At 34.2% G+C, this 27938-nt stretch overlaps 1 protein-coding gene across 1 annotated transcript; it reads left to right on the top strand.

Moving 5' to 3' along the window:
* Positions 1 to 249: 249 nt before the first annotated feature.
* Positions 250 to 26900, top strand: LOC111053391. Its single transcript, XM_039438371.1, has 11 exons — positions 250 to 475; positions 3469 to 3553; positions 6748 to 6789; positions 8461 to 8674; positions 11586 to 11634; positions 12096 to 12278; positions 16274 to 16463; positions 19346 to 19529; positions 21199 to 21268; positions 22159 to 22193; positions 26136 to 26900. Exons 4-11 carry the CDS (start codon positions 8464 to 8466, stop codon positions 26210 to 26212), a joined length of 999 nt encoding a protein of 332 aa, XP_039294305.1. The 5' UTR covers positions 250 to 475; positions 3469 to 3553; positions 6748 to 6789; positions 8461 to 8463; the 3' UTR covers positions 26213 to 26900.
* The last annotated feature ends 1038 nt before the right edge of the window (positions 26901 to 27938 follow it).

Below are 27938 nucleotides of genomic sequence, written 5' to 3' on the forward strand. Positions count from 1 at the left end.
TGAATGGATTTCTACTACCACGTGTAAAATATTTATGAACATCTGAATTCTGTTTTAAGGTACCAATTCTATCTCGCTGTAGGACGCGATAGATATAAATGGATGGTAGAGTGAGCAGCCTAAGATCTCTAAAAGTGCTTCTGCACTGGAGCAAGACACACCCATCGTTGGCTGGAGCAAAACACGCCCATCGTGGGCGGAGCGTTCATTTAAGCCAATCACCTTTTACCTCGCTAACCATATAGCTATGCATTACAAATATTTTCTTCTCTATTGATTACAGAGTGATTGCAAAAGAGGAAACAGGACATTCGTGGAGTGACCTTGTGAATTCATTTGTGCATAAGGATTTCTACTATTATTTAGGAGATTATCTTTATGGATCACCAATCAGTTATAACCATCCCGATCAAATTTATTTGAGAGTCGGAAAAAAGTGGGAAAAGACTATTGGTAGTTCCAGTCATGAAGTTGTGTAAGTTTTGTGGTTTTTTTAACATTGTTTATTAATATTTATCCTTGATTAATGATTATACGAAATTGTGACTATTTATTAAATTATAGCCCACTTGACTCCATTACCGAAAAAACTATAGTGAGGTCCACGTTATAATGGAAGTGTTTGATTAACAATGGTAGGCTATTGCTATCCTTGTCTATCATTCAACAAAGTCGATAGCGCAGAGCCCAAGGGCTACCACCAACGACAACATGCATGAAGAGCATGTGTGTACACACATCTAACTTGTCCTGTCGTTACTGGCCATCCTAATGTGAAACATAGTGTAGCGGCAGAGATAGCTTCTAGCTTCAAGCAGAAATAACTCCTATAATTTAGATTGTTTATTCTAAGCTACAAGCTTGAGAGTGTAAACAATGATGAAATATCAAATGATTGACGATCTGTGCTTCATTGTAAAAATCTGGTGTGGTGTAATCACACAACTTTCCTTGCCGTTATGAAAATTGATCAACTGACGCTAGTGTTCCCGCGCATCGCAAGTCTACTATTCGAAGATCTAAGCCAGCTGGTGACAGGACAATAACGCTGGAGACATACGAGGTCTGCTATCTCTTCATAGTGAATCATTTAATAGAATCAAAAGATGCCAACAGTTTGCAATAGGATAATCACTTTTTCTCAAATTTAGTGCTTATTTTCAATTTCAGGTGAAAATGTTACTGAACATTAATTGTAGAGATATTCATGCTCAATCTTTTCCACTCAAGAATTTCTGTTTTAATTGTATATGAAGCCTGATAATTGGGAATCTAAAATCAAACTTTGCCTAGTTGGGGCAGAGCTCCTGAAATTTCTATATATATGAGACTTGTGGCAGTTGATAGAGCTTATTAATGACTATTCTAGGAATAAATTAAATCAAAATCGTTGGAGCCGTTCTCGAGAAAATCGCGAAAAACCCTGTTTTTGACAACATTTTTGCCATTTTAGACGCCATCTTGAATTGCATTTGATCGAAATTGTTCGTGTCGCATCCTTATAGTGTAAGGACCTTAAGTTCCAAATTTCAAGTCATTCAGTTAATTGGGAGATGAGATCGTGTACACAGACGCACATACACTCATACACACACACACACACACACACACACACACACACACACACACACACACACACACACACACACACACACACACACACACACACACACACACACACACACACACACACACATACAGACCAATACCCAAAAACCAGTTTTTTGGACTCAGGGGACCTTGAAACGTATAGAAATTTAGAAATTGGGGTACCTTATTTTTTTCGGAAAGCAATACTTTCCTTACCTATGGTAATATGGCAAGGAAAGTAAAAATGTATTGACATTCCACTACATCATACATATCATAAGTTTGTTACAAACAAATGAGAGTATCAAAGGATTACAAAATAATTGTAACTAAGAAAAATATTAGTCTACGATAAAAAGTAGCTGTAACTCATTTGTGCAACTAGTGCGCAAAGTGACAGTTTGCTGCACCGAAAGAAACGTTTACGTTTCAACAAACGGAATGGTTTGTTGAGTGCAGCAGAGGAACTTTGCGCACGTATTTCACATCAAATTTTTCCTACAGTTACCATTGAATATGAAAAGTGGGTAATTATGGGTAAAATTGCCCGAAATCCATCAAATAATTTTTTTCTGTGTGATTTTATTATTAATAAAAACCTAAATTTATTGTCAAATTGAATAATGTAGTAGAGTTTGAATGGTGGGGAGGTTGTGTGCTGAATGTGGTGGCTGTCCTCGAACTCGGTGTCCTTGATATTATTATAACGTGCACCACAGTCACAGTTACCAACTTAATTTTCATTTTGCTGCACTGGTGCTCCATATAACCTACTAATTATTTTTCCTCCACCTACTGTCTAAAGTACTCACTTTACTCCCTGAAACATGATACTAAAGTGTCACTTTTTCGCTCTCGGTAGTAAAAAACAGAAAAACTTCCTAGGGAGGAAAAGTGACTCCATTTGAATAACATGGGAAGCATCTCTATTTTAAAAAACTTACATTGTAATAGGTTAGAAAGTCTAAGCTCAGATGAGAAAGCATAAAGAGGTGTCTGTCATTGAGTCAACTGAATTCAATACCACAACCAGAAATTTGATCAACTCATGAAATATATGTTTGTATGATATTATATTCTTAATATTAGTAGACGATAAAAATTTATACAATTTTTAAAATATTTTATTCTATTCAAAATACCATCCAACAAATATTTTTGATCTGCAATTCAAATCTGAACCGTGTGATGGAGTCAGCCATTTTTGGTAGACACCCAGCTGATATAATTGTTACAACTTTGGCCAATAGATAGTGCAATGGGCAGTGCCAATCAGACGACCGGTTTTTAGGTTTTAGATTTTAGGTTATGTTGTTAGGAAACATTGTCACCAATACGTAAGTTTATTAAAATGATTTTATTTGCAGTTTCTATAAAAAAATGTAGATGGAGGAAAAATGTTGTGTACATCACGAGTGAAAAATACTTTCTCTCCCTCAGGAAAATTGTTGCCCTCGGCTTCGCCTCAGGCTTCAAACTCTTCCCACAGGGAGAAAAAGTCGTACTTTTCACTCTAGATATACAAATAACTATTGCGTTGTCATGCTGCAAATCTGGAGTACGCAAAGTACTCACTTTGCGAACTAGTGCGGAAAAGTGATTCTTAATAATCAGTGCAGGAATGGCCACTTTTCAAGGTAACTGTAGGAAAAAAATGTATTGACATTTCACTACATCATACATATCATACTGTACAAACAAACAAGAGATTCAAAGAATTACAAAATTGTAACTAAGAAAAATATTACTAATACCTAACGTCTATCAAGTACTCTTGGAATATTCTGAAGTTTTCTCTCATTACAGATGTGAGAGAGCGTCGGAGAAAGATTATTATAAGCTTGATACAAATTTTTTACCCAACTTATACATTTACAGCGACAAAAATGGTGTAGCAAATAAAAATATCTTATCATATTTCACATCCATCGAGAGAGAAATTTGGGTATGCAGAAGTCGCCTGGTAAGTGATTTTTTTTCTCCATGCTCTAAACATTTTTTTCTTTTTCTTCTCCTTCTTCTCCTTCCTCTTCTTCTTCTTCTTCTCCTTCCTCCTCCTCTTCTTCTTCTTCTTCTTCTCCTCCTCCTTCTTCTTCTTCTTCTCCTCCTTCTTCTTCTTCTTCTTCTTCTTCTTCTTCTTCTTCTTCTTCTTCTTCTTCTTCTTCTTCTTCTTCTTCTTCTTCTTCTTCTTCTTCTTCTTCTTCTTCTTCTTCTTCTTCTTCTCCTTCCTCTTCTTCTTCTTCTTCTTCTTCTTCTTTTTCTTCTCCTCTAATTTGAAATAATTCACATTTGCAATTTTCTTAAATATATATTAAGTTAGGAGTATGTGCCAACAAACAGTGAAGAATGATGATAATGTATACATACTATCGATTCGGCAAGTACCGCTTTCTGGTGGCCAATTCGGAAACAGTTACTTGGAAGTGACCGACCAATCAGGAGAGATTGGGAGGAGTTTGGAGGCGTGTCCAGAAGGTTGCATAATATGGAACTTGTCTGTGATTAGCTGGTCATTTCTATGCTTGAAATGGATGTTAGCAACGTAGAATTATTATTCTCTCCTCGTGCCTCTTCTTATTCATCATAGGCCTAGTTATCTTCTTTCTTCCTTTTTTTTATCCTCAACACTAACTGACTTTTCTTGTTTTCATCATACGCTCCTTTTCATAAATATATAAATATTTTCCAATTGTAATGAAGTTATACTTTTTTCTTCTTCTTTCTCTTCTTCTCCTTCTCCTTCTCATTTTCCTTCTCCTCCTCTTCATACTTACATGAACTAATCTCTTTTGTACAATAATTACCCTTTGTCATTAACATTATTTTTGGATTTAAATCTACAAATTTTTTTCTAATAATAAATTTCACTCCCTCATTATTTCAATTATTATATCATATCGATTTTTCAATTATTGAGAATTAACTTTTTCTTTATTTTTTTCCTTATTATTTATTATTTACTCTTTTCTGTTATTTCCGCGCCCTGTCGCGGTCTCACAGAGAGCACTTATTAAAACACTATTGGCCAAAAATCATAGATATCCAACACATTTACTTTTCCAAGAATTCCCTGTTTTAAATATAAAACAATTATTTATAAAAAATTTACTTGTCTTTATAAAAAAAGTAACTTTGTCTTCAATGAAATTCAACATTATTATCCCACTAGCCGTCAGGCTCGCTTCGCTCGCCATATCCGTCTAGCCAGGGGGCTCCGCCCCCTGGACCCCCGACTGGATCGTCCAAGAATGAAATCAGCAGGCACGCTTCGCTCGCCTGAATTTTTCATTTGAGCATTTTTATCATATGTTAGGACAATCCAATCGGGGGCCAGACTAAACGGATATGGCGAGCGAAGCGAGCCTGACGGCTAGTAATATAATATTCCCAGGATTGAAGTAGCAGTTCCCAATCAATTTTTCCGCGATAAATGCATTTAAATCTTCAGCTTGGTGCCAACCTAACAAAGTCAACTCAACTTAATGCCAACCTGACAAAATTATTAATTTAGTTGCCAGTTAACAACTGTTTCGAAGAGGTACTCTATCTAGATTATAGTTCTATAGTAACATATGATATGGACATTCCAATTATAATTAAGAGATTGGGAGAAGAAGAATATACATGCTAAAAGACGAACTTTAAACCCTTAAAAACAACCCTTAGAGTTAAAATATTGCCAAAAGATTTCTTACTGCGCCTCTAAAGGGCCAACTGAACATACCTATACCTACCTACCACATACCTACTACAAATTTGAACGTTTTTGGTCCGGTAGATTTTTAGTTATGCGAGTGAGTGAGTGAGTGAGTGAGTGAGTGAGTGAGTGCCATTTCGCTTTTATATATATAGACTAGAAACAGATTGCATATAAATATTCAATTTCCCCGTTTAAGTAATTCAATTCAACTTGGAAACTGTTTTCATTTAGCCCATTGGCTTTACCGTAATGTACCGGCCGAGATTTCAACTACTGAGGGGGTTAGCGTTGCCGTCTACAAGCGGAGAGTGACCGGGTGGCTGCTCTGCATCGGTTCAGATGCTGCGGAGGCTCTTCTACATTCTCCATATAGATGAATATTTCTAGTTCTGAACACAGAATAACATTTATTTATTAGATAGAGCGAACAATACAATAGTCGGAAAAGAGAAAACAGGCCATTGCCCAAAACTTCTTCAATTTCCTGATTTTGTCACAAATCGTCCAAATTCAAATATTACACACAGTACCACGCTAATAAAGCTATATTACTCCCAACTCAGCCCTTCAAACACCGTCGAGCTGACACTTTTATTTTATTTATTTATTGTTTTTTTTTCTATCTTTAGTTTTAAAATTTATTATTAAAATAAACTCTCTTATTATTCTTTCAAATTTATTTATTATTCATAGTTTGTAATTTATTTTATCATTGCTAGTGTTTGCCCTCTGTCTGATAATTTGCGACTCCTCCCTGCACACGGACAAATCATCCAGGCAGGGAGAATTTATTCATGTAATTATAACACTTTTATATTTTGTGAATATGTAATATTTTATGAATAAAACAATTTGAATTTTTTTTTTGAATTGATTCAACCAAATGATTTATCGTTTCTATGATTTGGTTTTTACTTATTGATATTTTTTCCTTAATTTTTTTTCGCTTGGACATAATATTTCGTTTGAGTTTTCAACTTTCTTTTTTTATGGTTAAGTGCTGAAGGGGAGGGTATCCTTGATACCCTCTCTGAGAATGGAATTCTTAAGGTCCAAACTTTACCGTTTCATGTGAAAACATTGCAGTAGTACCTTAACTTTTGATTTTTTAATCATAATTCTTGCTCAATATTATTGTAGAACTCATCAGTTTAATATGATTCACCATGTCATTTTACCGCTACTAACGCTAGAACGTAAGTTGAATTATGTTTTGTTGAACACTTGAATAAAGGAATCTGAATCTGAATCTGAATCTGAATCTGAATCTGAATCTCCTTCTCCTTCTCTTTCGCTCACTGAATTATCTATTTATCTTTTTTCTTTTTGTGTTTCAGCCCCAAGGTATCTGTAATAAACTTCTTCTTCTTCTTCTTCTTCTTCTTTTTCTTCTTCTCCTTCTCCTTCTATTTCGCCCACTGAATTAGCTATTTATCTTTTTTCTTCTTGTGTTTCAGCCCAGAGGTGTCTGTAAAAGAGCGCTAAGAGGTGTGGGAGTGGTGAGTTATAATATTATTTTAGACAATCATGAAAATCCATCAATTTATTGAAATAATATTTTCATAGGAATCGGTGTGTATCTATACTATATAATGAACGAAGGAATTGGCTTATATATTTTTGTAGGATACGAGATACATCACCACGCCAACACGAATGAACTTCTGACCTGATTATTTTTTAATCTTGCATAAAACTTATTAATTTACCGACGATGTTTACAGGTCTATTTCCATTTGTATTAATCAATTGATTGAAGTTTTGATAATTTGAACAAATATATCAATTTGTGTTAAAATTTCACATATATGGTCTCATTAGAATAGTTTTTTAGTTGTTAATAATAATTATTAGGCCTAAAGTTCTTGATACTTTTGATATCAGCCTGTAACTATAAAACTCAATTCAATCTATTTGTGTTTTTAACAGACCCTTGCGGGGCACGGGTAACACGTGCTTCACTGGTAACATTACTATAGCTTTGTTATCTACAATGACAATAATATCGTAACCTACTATTACATTAACATTATTCGGTTCCCTGAAAAGACAAAAACTGATAATTATTCGTCTTGATGAAATTTATTGAACAGGCCTAATATTAATAATAAGTTACTAAGGCCCGGTTGCACAAAAACGGGTTAAATTTTAACTGTGATTGAATCCACGAGAAACAATGAGAAAAAGCCTTTTTGTTACTTTCCTTGCCCTATTACCATAGGTAAGGAAAGTATTGCTTTCCGAAAAAAATTAAGGTAACCCAATTTCTAAATTTCTATACGTTTCAAGGTCCCCAGAGTCCAAAAAAGTGGTTTTTGGGTATTGGTCCGTATGTGTGTGTGGGTATGTGTAAGAGGGTATGTGCGTGTGTGTACACGATATCTAATCTCCTAGTTAACGGAATGACTTGAAATTTGGAACTTAGAGTCCTTCCACTATAAAGATCCGACACTAACAATTTCGATCAAATGCAATTCAAGATGGCGGCTAAAATGGCGAAAATGTTGTCAAAAACAGGGTTTTTCGTGATTTTCTCGGAAACGGCTACAACGATTTCAATCAAATTCATACCTGAAATAGTCATCGATAAGCTCTATCAACTGCCACAAGTCCCATATCTGTAAAAATTTCAGGAGCTCCGCCCAAACTAGGCAAAGTTCGATTTTAGATTCCCAATTATCAGGCTTCAGATACAATTTAAACAAAAAAAATCAAGTGGAGTAGATTGAGCATGAAAATCTCTACAATTAATGTTCAGTAACATTTTCACCTGAAATTCAAAATAAGCTTTAAATTCGAGAAAATGTGATTATTCAATTGCAAATTATTGTTGATTCTATTAAATCATTCACTATGAAGAGATAGCAGACCTCATGTGTGTCTCCAGCGTTATTGCCCTGTCTCCAGCTGGCTCAAATCTTTGAATAGTAGACTTGAGATGCGCGGGAACACTAGCGTCAGGTGATCAATTTTCATAACGGCAAGGAAAGTTGTGTGAGTGCGCCACACCAGATTTTTAAGACAGCTTCTCTTATTGGTTTTCGTGGAATTAATCAGGATTAAAATTTAACAGGCTTTTGTGCAACCGGCACTATGAGGAATAGATACCGTAATTAGTCTTACTTGAGTGAATTGCATGATTCAGTATTTTCTTTCTTATTCTCAAACAGAAGATGAAATCTTCACAGCCAATAAGCTTCTACCGGATTGTTAATGTGATGCATGGCATACAGCCGATGAATAAGATATTCTATTTTGATGGAATCGAGGTGTTCAAGGACAGATGCGCCATGAGACAAGTGGATGATATGGGTGAAGCTGACACGGCTACCTTTCGGGAAATTAAATATGTTGATCCATCTGATAAGAAGGTTGTACGATACAGTAAGTCTCAATATACTACAGTTTAATATCAATCAATCATTCTATTCAGTAAAATCATAGAGAAACAACAGCGTAAGTAGTAGATATCCCATGGTATAGGACGTTTATGTCCAAACTTTCACTTTTATCTCAAGCCGATAGTCCACGTACCGTAGTTCTTTGCCTTGAAGCTGTGTGACGCTCGTAGTCTCTCATACTGTGCCGTTCAGACACTCTCACCCCAACAAAACAGTAAAAATCGACAATAATCGGCTTGAGATAACAGTAAAAGTTGCAACATAAACGCCCTATACCATGGGATATCTACTTACGCTATCTTTCTCTGTGGTAAATTGCATTACAAAATTGGTCCCGCTAAACCTAAAAGATTTTACAGCAGGTGCCTACAAATAATAAAATACAAAAATAGAATGATATGCTTCATTCATTTTATCATATTTATTTATTAATGTATTCTATTTATTATATATATTTCCATTGTATAAGTTAACTACAGTGAGGTCCACGTTATAATGGCAGTGCAGAAAGATAGGAGAACAATGGTGCCATTCTACTGCCTTCTAAGAAATGTGGCTGATACAGATAAATCTAATGAAATATTCATTGCTTGTTTATTCTTGTGAAAAATGATCAATTATATTGTATTCGTCAAAAAATATATTTTCTTGTGTATTAATAATACACTGAGATTGAAAATTATATTGCTTCATTCTTAAAAACCGATCTGACATCGGTGCGGAGCTGGAAAAGGATAGCGCTATCTGCTTTGTCTGATGATAGACAAGGATAACAGCAACACCTATAAATACTGCCATTATAACGTGGACCTCACTATAGTAGGACAAGAATAACAAAAGCTAACAAATTTGATGTTCAACTCTCAGAAATTGATAATAGAATGAAAACCGAAACTAGTATCTCAAATGTCACGGAGTAAAAAAACAATAATTTATTGTTCCTATCTTCTGTGCCTTGGTTAGAGGCCAGAGGCTAAAGTCACTGTATTGAATATCTACAGTAACTATAAAAAAATATATATAGTGATTATCATAATCTCTGTATTGAATATCATCCAGCTTGCGCTATCTACTGGTGAAATTCTAAAACAATCCACTGTCAACGTTATCGGAAAACGAAGGCGTCTATAGAGAGGTCCACGTTAAAATGGCAGTGTTTGATTAGCAATGGTATTGCTATCCTTGTCTATCATTCAACAAAGCGGATAGCGCTATCTCTCTCTCGCTTTGGTCTGTTGGCAGATCGTCTTCTAACTATGTAAAATTGATTAACGAAATATTTAATCTTAATAATTATGAAAATTCATCATGAAATTATTGACAAAGATATTCAAAGTCACCTTTGACAAGAAAATGTCAATGGAGACGTTCATTCGAAAGTTAACAGTTGTAAACGCTTCTGTTAAATTATCACTGTTCTTCACATTCCAAGAGCAGCTTCTAACCGCCAAAATCTGAATGAAGGTCAAAAAATCAAATTGATTAATTATTATCAGTCTTGCTGGGTCATGAAATCAGGCTTTGATATTGATGTTGAAGATATTATAACGGTGCGTACAGACTTACGCGCCGCGAACATGAGCAATTCACTTTTAATCAGCTGATGCCAAGCTTTTTATATCTGTCTCTTACCGTTTCTGTAAAAATACAGATATAATCAGCTGATTAAAAGTGAATTGCTCATGTTCGCGGCGCGTATATCTGTACGCACCTTTAGGACCTCACTACAGGCGCCTTGGCAAATCTGGCCAATTCTCTTATCACTTCAATAATGTACTTTGAATGAGATAGGCTTTTTTTATATGTATTTGATAATTGGAGATGTTTATTGGGCTCAAGCCTGTGGTACTTTTCTGTAAGTTGTGATGTGGTAAATGATTGAATAAATAAGATAAATCGTTCTGAAGCTTGTAAAGCTGATCTTTTTACTTTCCTTGCCCTATAACCATAGGTAAGGAAAGTATTGCTTTCCAAAAAAATTTAAGGTACCCTAATTTCATGTTTTCTATACGTTTCAAGGTCCCCTGAGTCCAAAAACATGATTTTTGGGTGTGTGTGTGTGTGTGTGTGTGTGTGTGTGTGTGTGTGTGTGTGTGTGTGTGTGTGTGTGTGTGTCTGTAAACACGATAACTCCATTCCTAATTAACCGATTGACTTGAAATTCTAAATTTAAGGTCCTTATACCATGTGGATCAGACAATAAGAAATTCAATAAAATTCAATTCAAAATGGCGGAAAAAATTGCGGATAATGGCTAAAAGAACATATTTTTCACGGTTTTCTCGAAAACGGCTCTAACGATTTTCTTCAAATTAATACCCTAGATAGCTATTTATAAGCCCTATCAACTGACATGAGTCTCATTTCTGGGAAAATTGCAGAAGCTCCGTAATATTCCTGAGAAGAATGAATTTTGTTAAATTTCTATCACGATTTTCTCAAAAATGACTTGACCGATTTTTTTTCAAATTCATACCCTGTATAGTTATATATCAGCTCTATTAACTGGCATGAGTCTCCTCCCTGAGAAATTAACAGGGGGTCCACCTCATTCTTGAGAAATTTACTTTGTAACCTCCTTCTCGTGCGTGAGGTAGGTAGGTAGAGCAGTTTATTCAAAAGAACACATGTTGATATTTTATTTGTAGAACAGCTGTTTTGACAACTTTTAAAAAATCCTCAAATTTCATAATTCAAACAATGGAAAATGTACTCTGAACACAATCACAATAGTATAATCGTAGTTTTAATTATTTAGCCGCCAATCGGCATAATGTTATTCCCCGAAATTATCCTCTTTTAAGAATGAGGCTTATAGATCAATGAGCAAGGAAAGTTGTGTGAGTGTACCACACCAGATTTTTATAGATTGAACTCTCATTTATTATTTTCAGGAGGGAAGGTGTTCCTCAAAACGGATCCTACTACCACCACAAAACCCAGGTAAAATATATTAAACATTTACAAGATTTTTTTCAAATTAATACCGTATTATGGTATAGTATAATTATAAATAAATAGTTATAATATATAATATTATTATATAGTATACAATAAAGAAATTTATTAATTATTAGTTGAAGAATTAATACTTGAATTGGAAATATATTAGGCCTATGAATCTATAGATATTGTATTCATGGTGCAAGAATATTGTTGCATGTTATATTGTTATATAGATGCAAATGTTCATACAATTCAATTCCAAATTCAATAGAATTCAACTTGAATTGTGACTATTTAGCTGAATATTCCTTCTTCTTCTTCTTCTTCTTCTTCTTCTTTTTCTTTTTCGTTTTTTTCTTCTACTTCTTCGTAATACATTATTTTATCAGTCACTCTTAGAAGATTAACTAACATTTTCTTTCAAGATCTTTAAATATTTTCGATTTTTGTATCACCAGTATTTTTGAGCCTATTGATGTATATACGGAGAAACAATACAAAAAAAAGAATAACAAGATAGAAGAATTGGAATTTTTGAAAAATGGAACATCCAAAAAACGAAATATTGGTTCAGAAGGAAGAATTCTGAGAGTTGGCGTTGAACATTATGAAATTTTAGGATCAGCATATAATGAAGCTATGTGAGTAACACTTTTTTATACATTAGAATATTGCCAAGTTTTAGACTGCAATAAGACCTTGGCCCAGTTGTACAAAAGCCTGTAAGAATCTAATCATGATTGAATACAGATGGAATTAAATAGAGAATGCAAAAATTAGTTGCCAGCCCGGGAATCGGACCCGGTACCTCCCAATTGCTAGTCAGGAATGCTTACCCTTACACCAAACAGCGCTCATAGCAGCGCTCATTTTATACGAAGCCTTAGCGGCCAACCAGTTACAGATGGAATTAAATAGAGAATGCATTTATTCAAATGCTAATTAATATATAATTCAACGAAAATCCCAAATAAATGCTGTATATCTAATAATTATATATTAATTAGCATTTGAATAAATGCATTCTCTATTTAATTCCATCTGTAACTGGTTGGCCGCTAAGGCTTCGTATAAAATGAGCGCTGCTATCCAGAGATTGTCAGTTTGGTGTAAGGGTAAGCATTCCTGACTAGCAATTGGGTGGTACTGGGTTCGATTTTCGGGCTGGCAACTAATTTTTGGATAGCAGTTCTCATCGAATTTCCATCTAGCTGTTAACCCTGTTGTCAATGTCTGCAGTAGCAGAAGTCTTCGGGGTGATATACAGTATTTATTTGGGATTTTCGTTAAATAATAATTATGATTAAATACCACGAAAACCAATCATGTAAGGTTTTCTTCCTATATAACTTCACTAGCTTACCTGGCGAACTTCGTACCGCCAAAACGTCAATGTATCTCATGTCACACTTGACTTCATGAAATTTATCTGACTATCAATATTTTCATTTACATATTCTCAATACGGACTTCCTATGTGCTTAGTCATGCAGCATTTATTATTCCAAAAACATATTCTTCTCAATCAGTTGGTAGTAATGTCTATCAGTAAAGTGTTGAATTAAAAAAAAACATAGTATTAAATGAAAAATACTGAGAAATTGTCAAAGACCACATATTTATCAATATACTTAGAAAGTATCTAAGCTTCTAAGTATCAATAAATCTGTGGTTTTTTGACAATTTCTTAGTTTTATAAATAATTACCACAATATCAATATCAACTTCTCAACTACACAAAAATTGGAAAAAGATAGGTTGAATCAGTGTATCAAAAATGAATTTAATGTTTCCATAGTTGTTGATTGTCAATAGATGGTCCAGGAAATATGCAATGTACGATAAATTACACAGAATTCCATATTCTTTCCATCTTCCATTTTAGGATGAATATAAGCTAAGCTAAATTCAAAAAATAATGTCAATTAGTCTGTCATTCTCCAGTATTTAAAGAATGCAATATGAACAACTCTCTTTCATGAGGTGAATAATTTTTTACAACATTTTCCAGTTTCTCAATGATAGGGGAGTGATATTATTTGTATAGGTCTTCTAAGGAACGATTATCTACAGGTGGTACCAATCAACTACACTAACTTCAACTCCAAACTACTTTTTTAATACCAGTACACAATTTATCACAGGGTGATGTGTTTATTATAAAGCTGGTAACTTTAAATGCTTAATCATATTATCACAATAGCCTAATGATCTTGAATCATGATATTTATCTTTCCGTTCTTCGGTAGCCGCTCGGCCGAAAATTTCGAAAACAGGTCTGTAAAATGGATTAATAAATAATTAGGCTATTATTAACCCCCTATTAAAATTTCTGGTCAGAAACCATCCCCAATATTCACACAACATATTCCCAAAGTTTCATGCCGTTCTGTCGAGTAGTTTTTGAGTCTATAGGGAACAAACAAACAGACAAGCAAACAAACAGACAAACAGACATTCATTTTTATATAGGATAGATTAATGCTAAATTGAGGTTCATGTAAAAAGGATCAGGAATAGTACAAACTATTCAAGCGACATTTATTTCCGTGATCTTAAAAAAATGCTACATCTTCCAACTTGATCAAATAACAATCGATCGTGTTATCTCTGTATTGGCGAGAAGTAAATCTTTTGCAGTATTCTCTCACATTGACATCAATAATATAGTCCAGTCAAATGGTCGTTTTTCAGGAAACAGCCCCGAAAGAATTTTTCTCAACGGTTCTATATGTATTTTGGGGCGCTGAATTTGAATCCGAAATTTGCTAACACGCCAAAGGGCGGCTTCACCCTCGAAACCCCCAAAATTTCGGACTTTTTTCGAATTTCACATTCAATCTCGAAAACCTTGAGTTTCTCGAGAAAAATCATTCTTGACAAAATTGAAGAAAAAGGAATTTCCAATGAATTGAGTGGTCGCGCAGGACTCTACCGTTTTTGGTTCCGGAGCTACGAATTTTCAAAAAAAAGGTATTTTTTAAGTGGTTTTCAAAAAATTATGCAAACACACCACTTTTACCCTATACAACTTGGATATTTCACAAGTAATGATGAAAAACCACACATCACGTGAAAGAGCAATTATTGATTCTGAACAGGATTACTTGAGAATTTTCAAATTTAGTAGAGGGGGAGGGGGACACCCAAAAATAGAAAACAAATCGTTCAGTAAAAATACAGATTTTTCATTATAATACCTTTTCCAGGTCTTCCAAACAAAAAAAAAACATATTTTGGCTGAAATCATGAGAAGAGGGTTATTTTCTATGAGAATCACCCGTTAGATACACTTAATTCCTTTATTTCTGGGTGGTGGGGGGGGGTTTGCTGGGGTAACCCATAAGGATTCCTCAAGGATCAAAACTTTAAACACGTATAACTTTTGACAGAATGGTCAGATCTCCTTGTTCTACAGCTCATTCTTCTCAGCTTATCAAGGCGGTTCAAAATCATGTATCATAACTCAAATTTGATGAAAAAAATAAAAAAAACCTCTTCTAGAGTATTTCGGCCCATATTTAAATACACAGAAAAATTCCCAATTTCTATATTCAAAACTGTGTATCTCGGTAACCCGAAATGATAAAAAATGTTACTTGGTCTTGATTTGAAGAACAAAATCTCCTCTTCCATGTGAGATGAATGAATTTTGAAAAATATAATCGTGAAGTAAGATACGTTTGTTTAAAAAAAAATCAAGAAATTTGCGATATTTTCCTCATTTTCACAGTCTCGACAGTTTTTCGATAATAAACAGTCATGCAAGATGGATTTGAGGCAACGTAGCTTATAGAGCATGTAATTCTCCTTCATTTGTGATCAATCGCAAGTTTCTATCATGTATCTTACTCGTTTTAGAGACACTTGAATCGTAGAAAAAATGAGAAAATAATCATTTTTTCAATCGGTTGTAACTTTAGAACGGTATTAGAATCAGAAAAACGATTTATGATAGCGGAAAGAGGAAAAAATTCTCTACAACATTGACAACTTTTTGGATTTCTTATCTGAAGTATTCTACAAGATACGCCACTTGAATATGCGAGAAATTAGTGATACGTTAATCATTTTCACAGTCTCGCATATTTTGTATTTTTACTGAATGATTTGTTTTCTATTTTCGGGTTTCCTCCCTCCCCCTCTACTAAATTTAAAAATTCCCTAGTAATCCTGTTTAGAATTAATTGCTCTTTCACGTGATGTGTGGTTTCTCATAATTACTTGTGAAATATCCAAGTTTTATAGGGTGAAAGTTGTGAGTTTGCATAATTTTGAAAAACCTTTAAAATTTTTGAAAATTCGTAGCTCCGGAACCAAAAACGGTAGAGTCCTGCGCGACCACTCAATGTATTGGAAATTCTATTTTCTTTAATTCTGTCAAGAATGATTTCTCTTGAGAAACTCAAGGATTTCGAGATTGAATGTGAAATTCGAAAAAAGTCCGAAATTTTGGGGGTAAAGCCGCCCTCTGGCGTGTCAGCAAATTTCGGATTCAAATTCAGCGCCCCAAAATACATATATAACTGTTGAGAAAAATTCATTCGGGGCTGTTTCCTGAAAAACGACCATTTGACTGGACTATTATTTTTAATTTCTCTGATTGAACAATATTTTTTCCCTCTCTATTTTGCAGATGTGAGTTAGAGTTAGTAAACAGGAATGGAGCTACCAGTTATTCCAGCAATCTACCGCTTTGTGCTCTCAAGAGACGAAATAAAATAACTGAATCTTATTCAGCTTTCGCAGATGATGGACTAAAGCATGTGAATAGTGTATACTTCTCAATAATCAGACAAGAACTCTGGAAATGTTTCTATGTTGACGTAAGAAAAATCACGCATTTTGCAGTTATACCGTTTAGAATATGGATGAGAATAGAAGAATTAAATTGAAGTCGTTTTCCATGACGAAACACTTTATAAATAACTAGCCGTCAGGCTCGCTTCGCTCACCATATCCGTCTAGCAAGGGGGCTCCGCCCCCTGGACCCCCGACTGAGTCGTCCAAAAATGAGATCAGCGGGCTCGCTTCGCTCGCCTGCATTTTTCATTTGAGCATGCTTCATTCCATCAGAAAGTCAAAGTACTGAGAAAACGCAGAAAAGCTGAGAAAAACGTTGGAAAACGCTGATTCTGGGCGTATCTTTGATGAAATATTAAAGTTACCTCATCACAAAATTTTTAGATCCTAGCTAAACCTCTATACCAAAATTGAAAATTTTCTGTCTATTACTTGATGAAATAACTGAGGAAACGCAAAAAAAAACGCTAGTTTTGGGTCTATCTCTGGCGTTATTTCAAATTCCCTCTAACACAACATTATTACACTCCAGCTGAGCTTTTCTAGTAAATTCAAACATGTTCTGTTCATTTGTTCTCGATAAAGCTGAGAAAGCCAAAAAAACGCTGAAAAATGCAGATTTTGGGCGTATTTTTGGCGTTATTTCAAATTCATTCTAACACAACATTATCACATCCTAGCTTAGCTTCTGTACTAAATTTGAACATTTTCTGTTCATTTGTTCTCGATAAAGCTGAGAAATCGCTAAAAAACGCTTGAAAAACGCAGATTTTGGGCGTATCTTTGAATTTTTTCTCAAATCCGTTTCTAGTGCGCCTCTAAAGGGCCAACTGAACATACCTGCCTAATTTGAACGTTTTTGGTCCAATAGATTTTTAGTTCTGCGTGTGAGTGAGTCAGTGATTGAGTGCCATTTCGCTTTCATATATATAGATAAAAATAGCACTCAATAATTATTATTAAACGTAAATCCAAATTAAAATTATGTAATTCATCCCCAAGACTTCTGCAACTGCAAAGATATTGGCAACAGGGTAAACAGCTAGATGGAAATTCGATGAGCGCTACTATTCAAAAACTATTTGTTGCAGAGATCTTCAGAAATCTTCGGGGTGATTTACAGCATTTGATTTGGATTTACGTTTGATAATAATCAATAATTCATTAGCATTTGAATGATTGCAGTACCTATCTCAGAAATTTCCATCTGTAGAAAATAACTCTTGACTCTAAACACTTTTTGTTTCAAAATGAATATCAAAAGTTACTCAAATCAATTTTTTAGTTGGGAAATGTGGTAGAAGAATTAGTAAATGTACGCCTACCGTTTATTTAATTTAACATTTATTTTGAAACATTCATTTTTCAATGTCTCAAATAGCCAGAGACAACAGAGAAATTGAATACACTTTTTTACTTTTTGTGTACGGTAGTTGAGAAGTTTATATTGTGGTAATTATTCACATTGAATAGAGAAACTAAGAAATTTTCAAAAACCACAGATTTATTGATAGTTAGAAAGACCATCTTCGGTTGTTACACCATTGTCAATCTCTGTTAACTCACAGGCTTCGGTTGTTACACCATTGTCAATCTCTGAGTTTATCAGACAGAGTGTGAGTTTATCAGAGTTTGGCAATGGTGTAACAACCAAAACCTCAACCAAAAGTCTTTCTAGCTTTTAATAAAGTCTATGGTTTTTGACAAATTATTAGTCTTTTGATTTAAGATTTAATTTTTTTGTCTACCGTATGTTTAATACACTTCAACTTCATAGTTTGATTGTACGGAAAGAGATGGATGTTGTAGTATTCCTCCATTGATTGAAGACATTGATATTGTCATTACCGTACTACTATATTTGTGCAGAATCAATTCAAATCACAGAATCAGGTTTCATGGCAACACCTACCTATCAGTTCAGCTAAAGATGTGACAGATGCTGCCTTGAAATAACCTGGTTCTGCAATTCAAATTGTTCTTTACAAATATAGTGTATATTTACAACATCAATGCCTCATTCTTCCAATGTATAGTGTATTTATATGAACTTGCCACACTTTACTTCTTCTTCTTTAGCACTACAGCCCAATATGAGCTTTGGCTGCCTCCACTACAGCTCTCCACGTTTCTCGGTCATCAGTCGTTTGTCTCCATCATCTGTCTCTACATCCCATGTTTTGGAGATTGTCTCTCACTTCATCTTCTCACATTATTCACGGTCTTCCTCTCTTCCTTCTTGAATGTAGCATCTCCTTGAATATTATTTTACATCACTTTACTGCTCATTCAAATATTGAGGTAGTCTACGCACTTTAATAATTTAGTTGGTATCCTATAATGTTTTTTTACATCATAGACAAAATTTATAACCTAGATAGATGGTTTTATTTTGATTTATTTTCTTATCAAGCTGATAAAGGTCAAAGACCTGAATATTTTTGTGAATTTATGTGTGTGTATGTGTGTGTCTATGTGTTTGCCATACGCTAATAATAATAAGAATAATAATAGACAAAATTGATGATAAAGATTGATACTAACAATAATTTATAGCAGAGTCAGCTAAATATTCCATCAGGCTGGGAACAAAACAAGCCCACCTCAGAAATAAATAGGATTTTCTCCCACCTTCATCTCCAATCTTTCCTTTTCTTCTCCTCTTCAACCTTCATCCCTTACTTTTATATCCTTTACCTGCCTATTACATGGGAAACCATAATTGGCTAGGTATTTTCCCTCCTTTTTTTTCCAGCACACCCCACCATGAAGCCTGTTTTTGTATTTTATTAGAAATTTATGTTTTATTGTGATTTTTTGTATTTTGATTTCTTTTATTTATTGTGTTGTATTGAATTAAACTATTGATTGATTGTTCAACCTTTGAAATTGATTTCTTCCACAGGGTAGACATTTCTGGAGAAGAATGACAGTTCTTGTAGGATCTATACCGGTACAGGAGATAGAATACTATAGTGGGATCAGTGTGTGGAGATACAGACTTGATAGCTCAACATACAGTGTCAAAATAAGAGAAATATTTTATTACAAGCCAAACAATGAAAGAATAGGCCTACCTGTCAAATTTGGTGAGTTGGCTGATAACCTACGAGCTCATAAAAAATAAGTCAGGAATAGTAGAAAATTATGTACCCTAGTCTCACATCAAATTCCTATTAATCTAACAATAGCAGTAAAGAGTATGTAGTGAGGTCCACGTTATAATGACAGTATTTGCTCAACTTTGAAATTGCTATCCTTGTCTATCATTCGACAAAGCCGGTGGTACTATCCTTTTCTAGGTCCACAACGATGCCAATTATGTTTTTGACAGTGTAGAAATATAATTAATTGATGCAGAGAATCGGCATTGCTATTCTCCTATCTTTGTCCACTGTCATTATAAGGTGGACCTCACTATACAATGAGAAATTCGTTAAAAATAATAATATTATTATTAGAAACACCACGTTGTTTAATTTTTCAATTAGTATGTTAGAATAGAGAAAAAATAGCTAATTATTAGTCTTTAGACTATAGTGAGGTCTACGTTATAATGGCAGTTTTTGTTTAGCATTGGTATTGCTATCCTTGTCTATCATTCAACAAAGCGGATAGCGCTATCTCTTTCTTGCCTTGCTCTGTTGCCAGATCGTCTTTCAAAAATGTAGAATTTATAATTAACGGAATATTTTATTTTAATTGTGAAAATTCATTATAAAATTATTGAAAATAGTTCTTTTTGCAACTAGTGCGCAAAGTGACAGTTTGCTGCACCAAAAGAAACGTTTACGCCCGAGCCATAGGTGAGGGCGGAATGGCTTCTTGAGTGCAGCAGAGGAACTTTGCGCACGTACTTCACATTAAATTTTTCCTACAGTTACCATTGAATATGAAAAGTGGGTAATTATAGGTAGAATGATGGCTGAAATCCATCAATATTGTTTGTGTGTGTGATGCTGTTATTAATAACAACCTTAATTAATTTAAAAATTAATAATCCAATTGAAGTTGAAAATTCTCAGCCAAAGTTCTCATTTTTATTCATTCAAGAATCAGAAAAAATACAGATAGAACAAAAAATTCGCATTAAAATACATGCCAACAGCTGATTGGCTGAACCGAGCTGCAAGATGGGATAACAGTAAAAGTTGCGACATAAACGCCCTATACCATGGGATATCTACTTATGCCATTGTTTCTCTATGATAGTATTGACCAAAAACTCCATCAAATCCTAGATAGAGGGGAAGTTGTAAAGTTACATCATAAAGTACAATATCATAGTGATATTTTAAAGCGAATAACGACCATGTTCATCTACGGTAACAAATGGGGAATACTTTATATATAGAATTAATTGAGTGTAATTAATTGATCATGATGAAAATGAATTATCAAGTGGAGTAAAGTAAAATCGAATGGCTTTTTGTCGGTGGGGAGTCCCTTAAATTACGGGATGGTCCCACCTCCTGAATATAGGCCTATAATTTAATTATATATTCAATTCAATTATCAAGGCATTGATAAAGTTACAAAAAATGTTTATTATAAAATAGCCTAGTATATAAAATCAAAATTTGATTTTTTTATTCAGCCGCATAATTTTTATCAGTGATAAATGTTTTATATTGAATAATACAATTTGTATTAAGATCTGTGGATTACCGTATTTATTTTCAGGTAGGTTCCTTTAAGGTTCGCTTAAGGTAGCTTATTTATTTAATAAACGTTTTTTTTTATTCAATACTATTCTAGGTGGAGTGGTGAAACTTATGAAGCCGCCGAAAGAGAGACACTATGAGACAAAGTTGAAAAAACATACATAGTAAGTATTTTTGCAGTAGAAATTATTGAGTATTAGATACAAAGGTAATCTTAGTGAGTATATCTCTAATTAAAAGGTAAATTTCCTCATATTCAATCACCAACCTTATACTTCCCCATCATTCATAGTTGAGAATGTATTTGTATCAATGTATAAATAAATAAACAAATATTTTTTGAAGTTGCTTTCCATGACGAAACACGTACTATGTAATAACTTTGTTGTAGTTCAGACACTGTGTTACTTGTAAATATTTGAAAAAAAACCACTTACTTTTGTTGGAGTATTGAGGAAGCTCAATGGAAGCTCCTGGAAGAGGCTGATGAAGTTCCACTTCAGGAGTGGAATGCATTCCTCAATACTCCAACAAAAGTAAGTGTTTTTTTCAAATATTTAAAATTAACACATTGTCTGAACTCTGAACTACACCAAAGTGAATATTTTTTATTATATTGAATACTATATTGGTAAATAACTCCTTTGACAACCGATTTGGATATTGTTGATTATTTTAAATTTGACATAGCCAAGTCAAATGTTATCATAACAAGATCAATTGACATAGGTAAGTCAATTTGACAATTGAATTTTATTCTAACTTGTATATTATTATGACAACCAAATGTCAACACGTAAGTTATTATCCATGAAAATACTCTTAACAAGCATTTTCAAGGCAATCCTCATACTACACGGTACTTACATTCATATTGTACACATTTAAGTTATTCTTCAATATTCAGATAATACAAGATTGTGGCTTACTATTTGTAATATTCTATCATTCACTATACATACCGTATATTACTTCCGCCTTTGAAAAAATGCTGAGTAAAACTTCAATATTTTCCATTGAACTCACTAATAAAATTTCATTTGAATTTTTTCAGTAAATATAACAAAATGAGCAACCAAATGCCAACACGTAAGTCATTTTTGTATTCATTTATTTGCTGCTACATGCAATAAGTTAATAGAATAGCTTATTCATTTTGTATTTTCATTATTTATTTTTACCATAAGTACATCATTGAAAGATCGGGAGAGAATAAATAAGATTTATTCTATACTAGCTGGCCCGGCGAACTTTGTACCGCCAAATAGTTGATGCATCTCATGACAAACTTTAGCTGGATGCACACCTGAGGAGGCGCGATGCGACATTTTGCATCCAGGTGCTTCTTGCTTATTTGTTTGAATAGAAGAACTCTTACACACAGAATCGGGCATGGCGTGGAACGGTGTCATAAGGCAATCTCCATAAGATTAACACTTTGTATCACCAAGCCGCGCCTCCTTAAGTGTGATTAGCCTTAGCTTAATCTGATGCACTATATTTTTATGAAAAATATCGAACAATCAGTATTTACATTTATACGGTACCTATGTGCTTAGTTAGTTGTACAGCAGTTTGTATTTTCAGATATATTTGAATGCAGCTTATTGCTGGGAGATTGAATGGTATATCTCCTTGCTGCTGATTTTCCCGTGCATATTCTAAATTTCGAGTTCATACCGCGGCATTGTTATTAGAATTAAAATTTTGTGAATCAGTAGAAAAGAAATAGAAAAACAGATATACCGACGGCTGTTGGGTGATGCAATGATTATAACAGCTGATTTTTATTTCTGTTATCTCAAGCTGATAGTCCATGTAGTTCTATCCTGTGAAGCTTTATGACGTTGCTAGTCTCTCATACTGTGACGTTCATACACTCTTACCCGGTCAAAACAGTAAAAATCGACAATAATCGTCATTGAAAGATCGGGAGAGGAAATAGTTATTTGTGCAACTAGTGTGCAAAGTGACAGTTTGCTGCACCGAAAGAAACGTTTACGCCAGAGCCGTAGGCGAGGGCGGGATGGTTTCTTGAGTGCAGCAAACAAACTTTGCTCACGTATTTCACATTAAATTTTTCCTACAGTTACCATTGAATATGAAAAGTGGGTAATTATGGGTAAAATTCCCTGAAATCCATCAAATGTTTTTCTGTGTAATTTTATTATTAATAAAAAATTGCATGGTTGCCTGTAAAGTCGGTATACGGGCGAAAGTTTTACGTGACGACGACTTTGAGTGGTAAAATAATTTTAATGTGAATATTCATTTGTATAGTAGGAAGAAGGATGAAATAATAACTCACAATGAGAGTGAGTGAGAGGCACGCGTCCCTTCCACTCGGGCATGGTTAGCCCGCGCCCACCTAAGAGCGAGAGAGACAACCATTGAATTGACATTTTGAATTAGTGGCACAGTCAGTCGCAGGAGATTGCTTGCGGCGCCTGCGCAGGTTGACTGCTCCGTTTCACTCTCTCTCCAGGTGAATGCCTTCGGGTTTGCTGCTGCGTGCGTTGCTCGCCACTGCTCCTATTCGTGCTCTTTCCAGACGACCGTGAACCGAAACGACCGCTCTCACTCGCTCTCATTGTGAGCGCATAACGTGGGAACGTAACACAGTTTCTTGAAGTGTCTCCCGGCAAACCAATTTATAAGACGTTGTCATGTCAAAACCTTTACTTATTTGAAATTGAATAATAATAATTGAATTATAATGATTAGTAATTCAATTGAAAATTTATCTGACTGCTTGAAGGGGGTTGTTTATCTTATGTAAGCATTGGAATTACTATAATCAAGGCACATAATGGCAAGGCAATGTTCTCCGCTGCCATTGCCATTATAGCATGGGCCTCACAATGAGTGTTACCAACTTAATTTTGATTTTCCTGCACTGATGCTCCATTAACCTACTATCTATTTGGCGTTGTCATGCTGCAAATTTGGAGTACGCAAAGTACTCACTTTGCGCACTAGTGCGGAAAAGTGATTCTTTGCGGCCTGCAATCAGTGCAGAAATGGCTACTTTTCAAGGTATTTGTAGGAAAAATAAGATTTATTCTATACTAGCTGGCCCGGCGAACTTTGTACCGCCAAATAGTTGATGCATCTAATGACAAACTTTAGCTGGATGCACACCTGAGGAGGCGCGATGCAACATTTTGCATCCAGGTGCTTCTTGCTTATTGGTTTGAATAGAAGAACTCTTACACACATAGTAAAACTTCAATATTTTCCATTGAACTCACTAATAAAATTTCATTTTAATTTTTTTCAGTAAATATAACAATATGAGCAACCAAATGCCAACACGTAAGTCATTTTTGTATTCATTTTTTTGCTGCTACATGCAATATGTTAATAGAATAGCTTATTAATTTTTATTTTTATTATTTATTTTTACAATAAGTACGTCATTGAAAGATCGGGAGAGGAAAAATAACTTTTTGCTTTTAGAAAAAACGACTAGTTGAAAGTGATTTAATAATAAGCAGTTTGTGATGGAAAACAACATTGAAGAAGGAAAAATAAGATTTATTCTATACTAGCTGGCCCGGCGAACTTTGTACCGCCAAATAGTTGATGCATCTCATGGCAAACTTTAGCTGGATGCACACCTGAGGAGGCGCGATGCGGCATTTTGCATCCAGGTGCTTCTTGCTTATTGGTTTGAATAGAAGAACTCTTACTCACATAATCGGGCATGGCGTGAAACGGTGTGATAAGGCAATCACCATAAGATTAACACTTTGTATCACCAAGCCGCGCCTCCTTAGGTGTGCTTAGCCTTAGCTTAATCTGAAGTACATTGTGCTTAGTTAGTTGTACAGCAGTTTGTATTTTTAGATATAGTTGAATGCAGCTTATTGCTGGGAGATTGAATGGTACATCTCCTTGCTGCTGATTTTCCCGTGCGTATTCTAAATTTCGAGTTCATACCGCGGCATTGTTATTATAATTAAAATTTTGTGAATCAGTAGAAAAAAATAGAAAAACAGATATACCGACGGCTGTTGGGTGACGCAATGATTATAACAGCTGATTTTTATTTCTGTTAGCTCACAAATCTTCTACAATAAGGATTACATGTAAACTTTGAAGGACCTGGTAGGAAAGAGTCCTGAAATCGGATCATATATTTGATATGCCATAAACCTGCTCCTGAACATAACAAAAACAACTAAGAAAAAACATAAAATTATGTGTACACATGAAAAGTTATTGAATGTCAAAATTTGAGGCTCGATTTTTATTTATATAGACTACTTGTATTTGTACTTGATCAATCATTTCTATCTTTTCATTATTTTTCTAGTGTCATAATGTTAGCAGTTCAATCACATTTTGAGTTTGAACCATCAACTTATCCATTTGTAACACATTATAATGAATGCTACCATATATAGCTTGATTCAATCCTCCATCATTGATCTATAATCTCAATAGCAACCTAAATCTAGATAGCAGAAATCTGAAATCAACCTAATGTAGACAACCTAAAACGACAAATTATTGAAATTTTGAATTATTAAATGCCCAGTTTTAAATTAGTGTCATGATCTACTGTACTATTCAATTTACAACAGTTTAAGCCCTGAGCTCTATAATATGTTGTGTCATAAGTGTAATCATAGAGAAACAATAGCGTAAATGGTTATCAGATTGTATAGGGCGTTTATGTCGCAACTTTTACTGTTATCTCAAGCTGAAAGTCCACGTAGTTCTATCCTGTGAAGCTTTATGACGTTGCTTGTCTCTCATATTGTGACGTTCATACACTCTTACCCGGTCAAAACAGTAAAAATCGACAATAATCGGCTTGAGATAACAGTAAAAGTTGCGACATAAACGCCTTATACCATGTGATAACCATTTACGCTATTGTTTCTCTATGGTGTAATCTAATTTGTAATGATGTCAATGATGAGTGGAGCACCTTACTGCTTGGTTTGTTAGTGTGTTCCTGTTTCGTTATAATCACTTTAATCCTCTTTTTTTATCAATTTGATTTTATTGACTTGATTGAAGGTTTGTATCCTGATTATGATGACGATTCCGATTCCGATGACAACGATTTACTAGATATGGGAGCGGCAGTAATATAAAAATTCCGATGCAATCTAATGAGCAAGTTTTCATGTGTTATTTTGTCATCACTTCTAAATAAAATTTATAAATCACACCCATTCTTGAGTTATAAGCATGTCAACCAAATCTGGGAGATTTGTATTTTCCATGAATAAAACATAACATCATTGATTTTGCAAAAATGGTAAAAAATTAAAATCGCTCAAAATCTTAGGAATGATAGTACTTGACGAGAGGAACAATAATATGTCATCACTTTGGCCAAATTCACTCCTATTCTTGAGTTATAGCCTAAGCATTTGAAGATGAGTGATTTTTCTGAACTGAGAGAGGAGGAAAGATTCTATGTTTCAGTGATTAACTCACTCTGTATTGTAGCGGAACGTCTCATATCATTTTAGGTTAGGTTAGGTTAGGTTAGGTTTCAATTTCAACCCATTTTACATTATACATTTTACATTATTTATGGGTACATTATTTACATTATTTAGGTTAGGTTTCGATTTCAACCCATTTCACATTAGAAATTTTACATTATTTATTATATTACATTTTTTCTCAGTTGAAATCGAATCTTCAATTTAATAAAACTTGATAGCAAATATCGGTGTAATCGATATGCGGACTTAACATTTTACCAGGAGTTTATCAGATACACTTGTGTTGAACATCCTACTGTAACAAAGTTCTATTTCTGAATTAACAGATAATTCTAAACAACATAAAGGGTAAATAAATTCAAAATAACTTTAAAAATAAAGTTTTATCGAGTATAATAAATGAAATTTGTATAGTTGTATTCCTTATTAGTGAGGTTGGCAAAATTGATGACGTGTCTAGGCTTCACCCGAAAGGCTTTATAGCTCTCTCATGAAAAAATGGCTGCTGGCTTGTAGAAGTGTTTCTAGTTCTCTTGAAATTTTTCTATAAAATTGAAATTTAAAATGTTTTAATTGAGATCTGAATAATTTTATTGTGTTCTAAATTTGTGTTGAATGTTTTGTGTAACAAAGTTCTCTTTCTGAATCAACAGATAATTCTAAACAACATAAAGGGTTAATAAATTCAAAATAACTTTAAAAATAACGTTTTGTGAAAGCCTGTTTTGAAAGTTTTGAAAGCCTGTAGCTAAGTATATAAGCTCAATATGAATAGATAAGTATTTTAGCTTGTAAGAATTTTCTGTTTAGATACCAAATGGTTTTGTTCACTGAATATTTGTTGTAAATTGCCCAAGTATTATGAAAATTAAAATTTGATTTGTTCTGAGCTGGACTTTTCATTCATAGGCATTAAATCCGTTCATGATTTATCAAGATATTAGAAAAAATTGGAACCGATGACTTTCCTTAGGTGATAGGTGAAATACTATCAAACCTATTTGGATAAAATTGGTAGCATGGCACATAGCACGACACTTGTTAGGTCAACCTCTCTATCAATAGCCCGAATATCAACCAAATCTGGGAGATTTGTATTTTTCACGAAATCCTGGGAGATTTTAATTTTCCACGAAAACTATGAATAAAACATCATGAATTTTGCAAAAATGGTCAAAAATTAAAATCGCACAAACTCTCAGAAATGATACTACTTGACGAGACGAACAATAATATGTCATCACATTGGTGAAATCGGTAGGTGGCAGGGTGTCATCCCGTCTACTTGTCACCTTGACATTTTGAGCACAGGCGACAGCTCAAGCCCTAGCGAAAATATATTGCTACCGTCAACTTGGCCCCC

The sequence above is a fragment of the Nilaparvata lugens genome, chromosome 11, assembly GCF_014356525.2.
Source record: "Nilaparvata lugens isolate BPH chromosome 11, ASM1435652v1, whole genome shotgun sequence".
Classification (NCBI taxonomy): Eukaryota; Metazoa; Arthropoda; class Insecta; order Hemiptera; family Delphacidae; genus Nilaparvata; species Nilaparvata lugens.

What these genes read in the sequence shown, in the direction of transcription:
- LOC111053391 (XM_039438371.1), top strand. Translation starts at nt 8,464, where the DNA reads ATGAAATCTTCACAGCCAATAAGCTTCTACCGGATTGTTAATGTGATG. An exon ending in TAAGAAGGTTGTACGATACA is followed by an intron (nt 8,675 to 11,585) that starts GTAAGTCTCAAT and finishes TATTATTTTCAG; the next exon opens with GAGGGAAGGTGTTCCTCAAA. An exon ending in ACTACCACCACAAAACCCAG is followed by an intron (nt 11,635 to 12,095) that starts GTAAAATATATT and finishes TTGTATCACCAG; the next exon opens with TATTTTTGAGCCTATTGATG.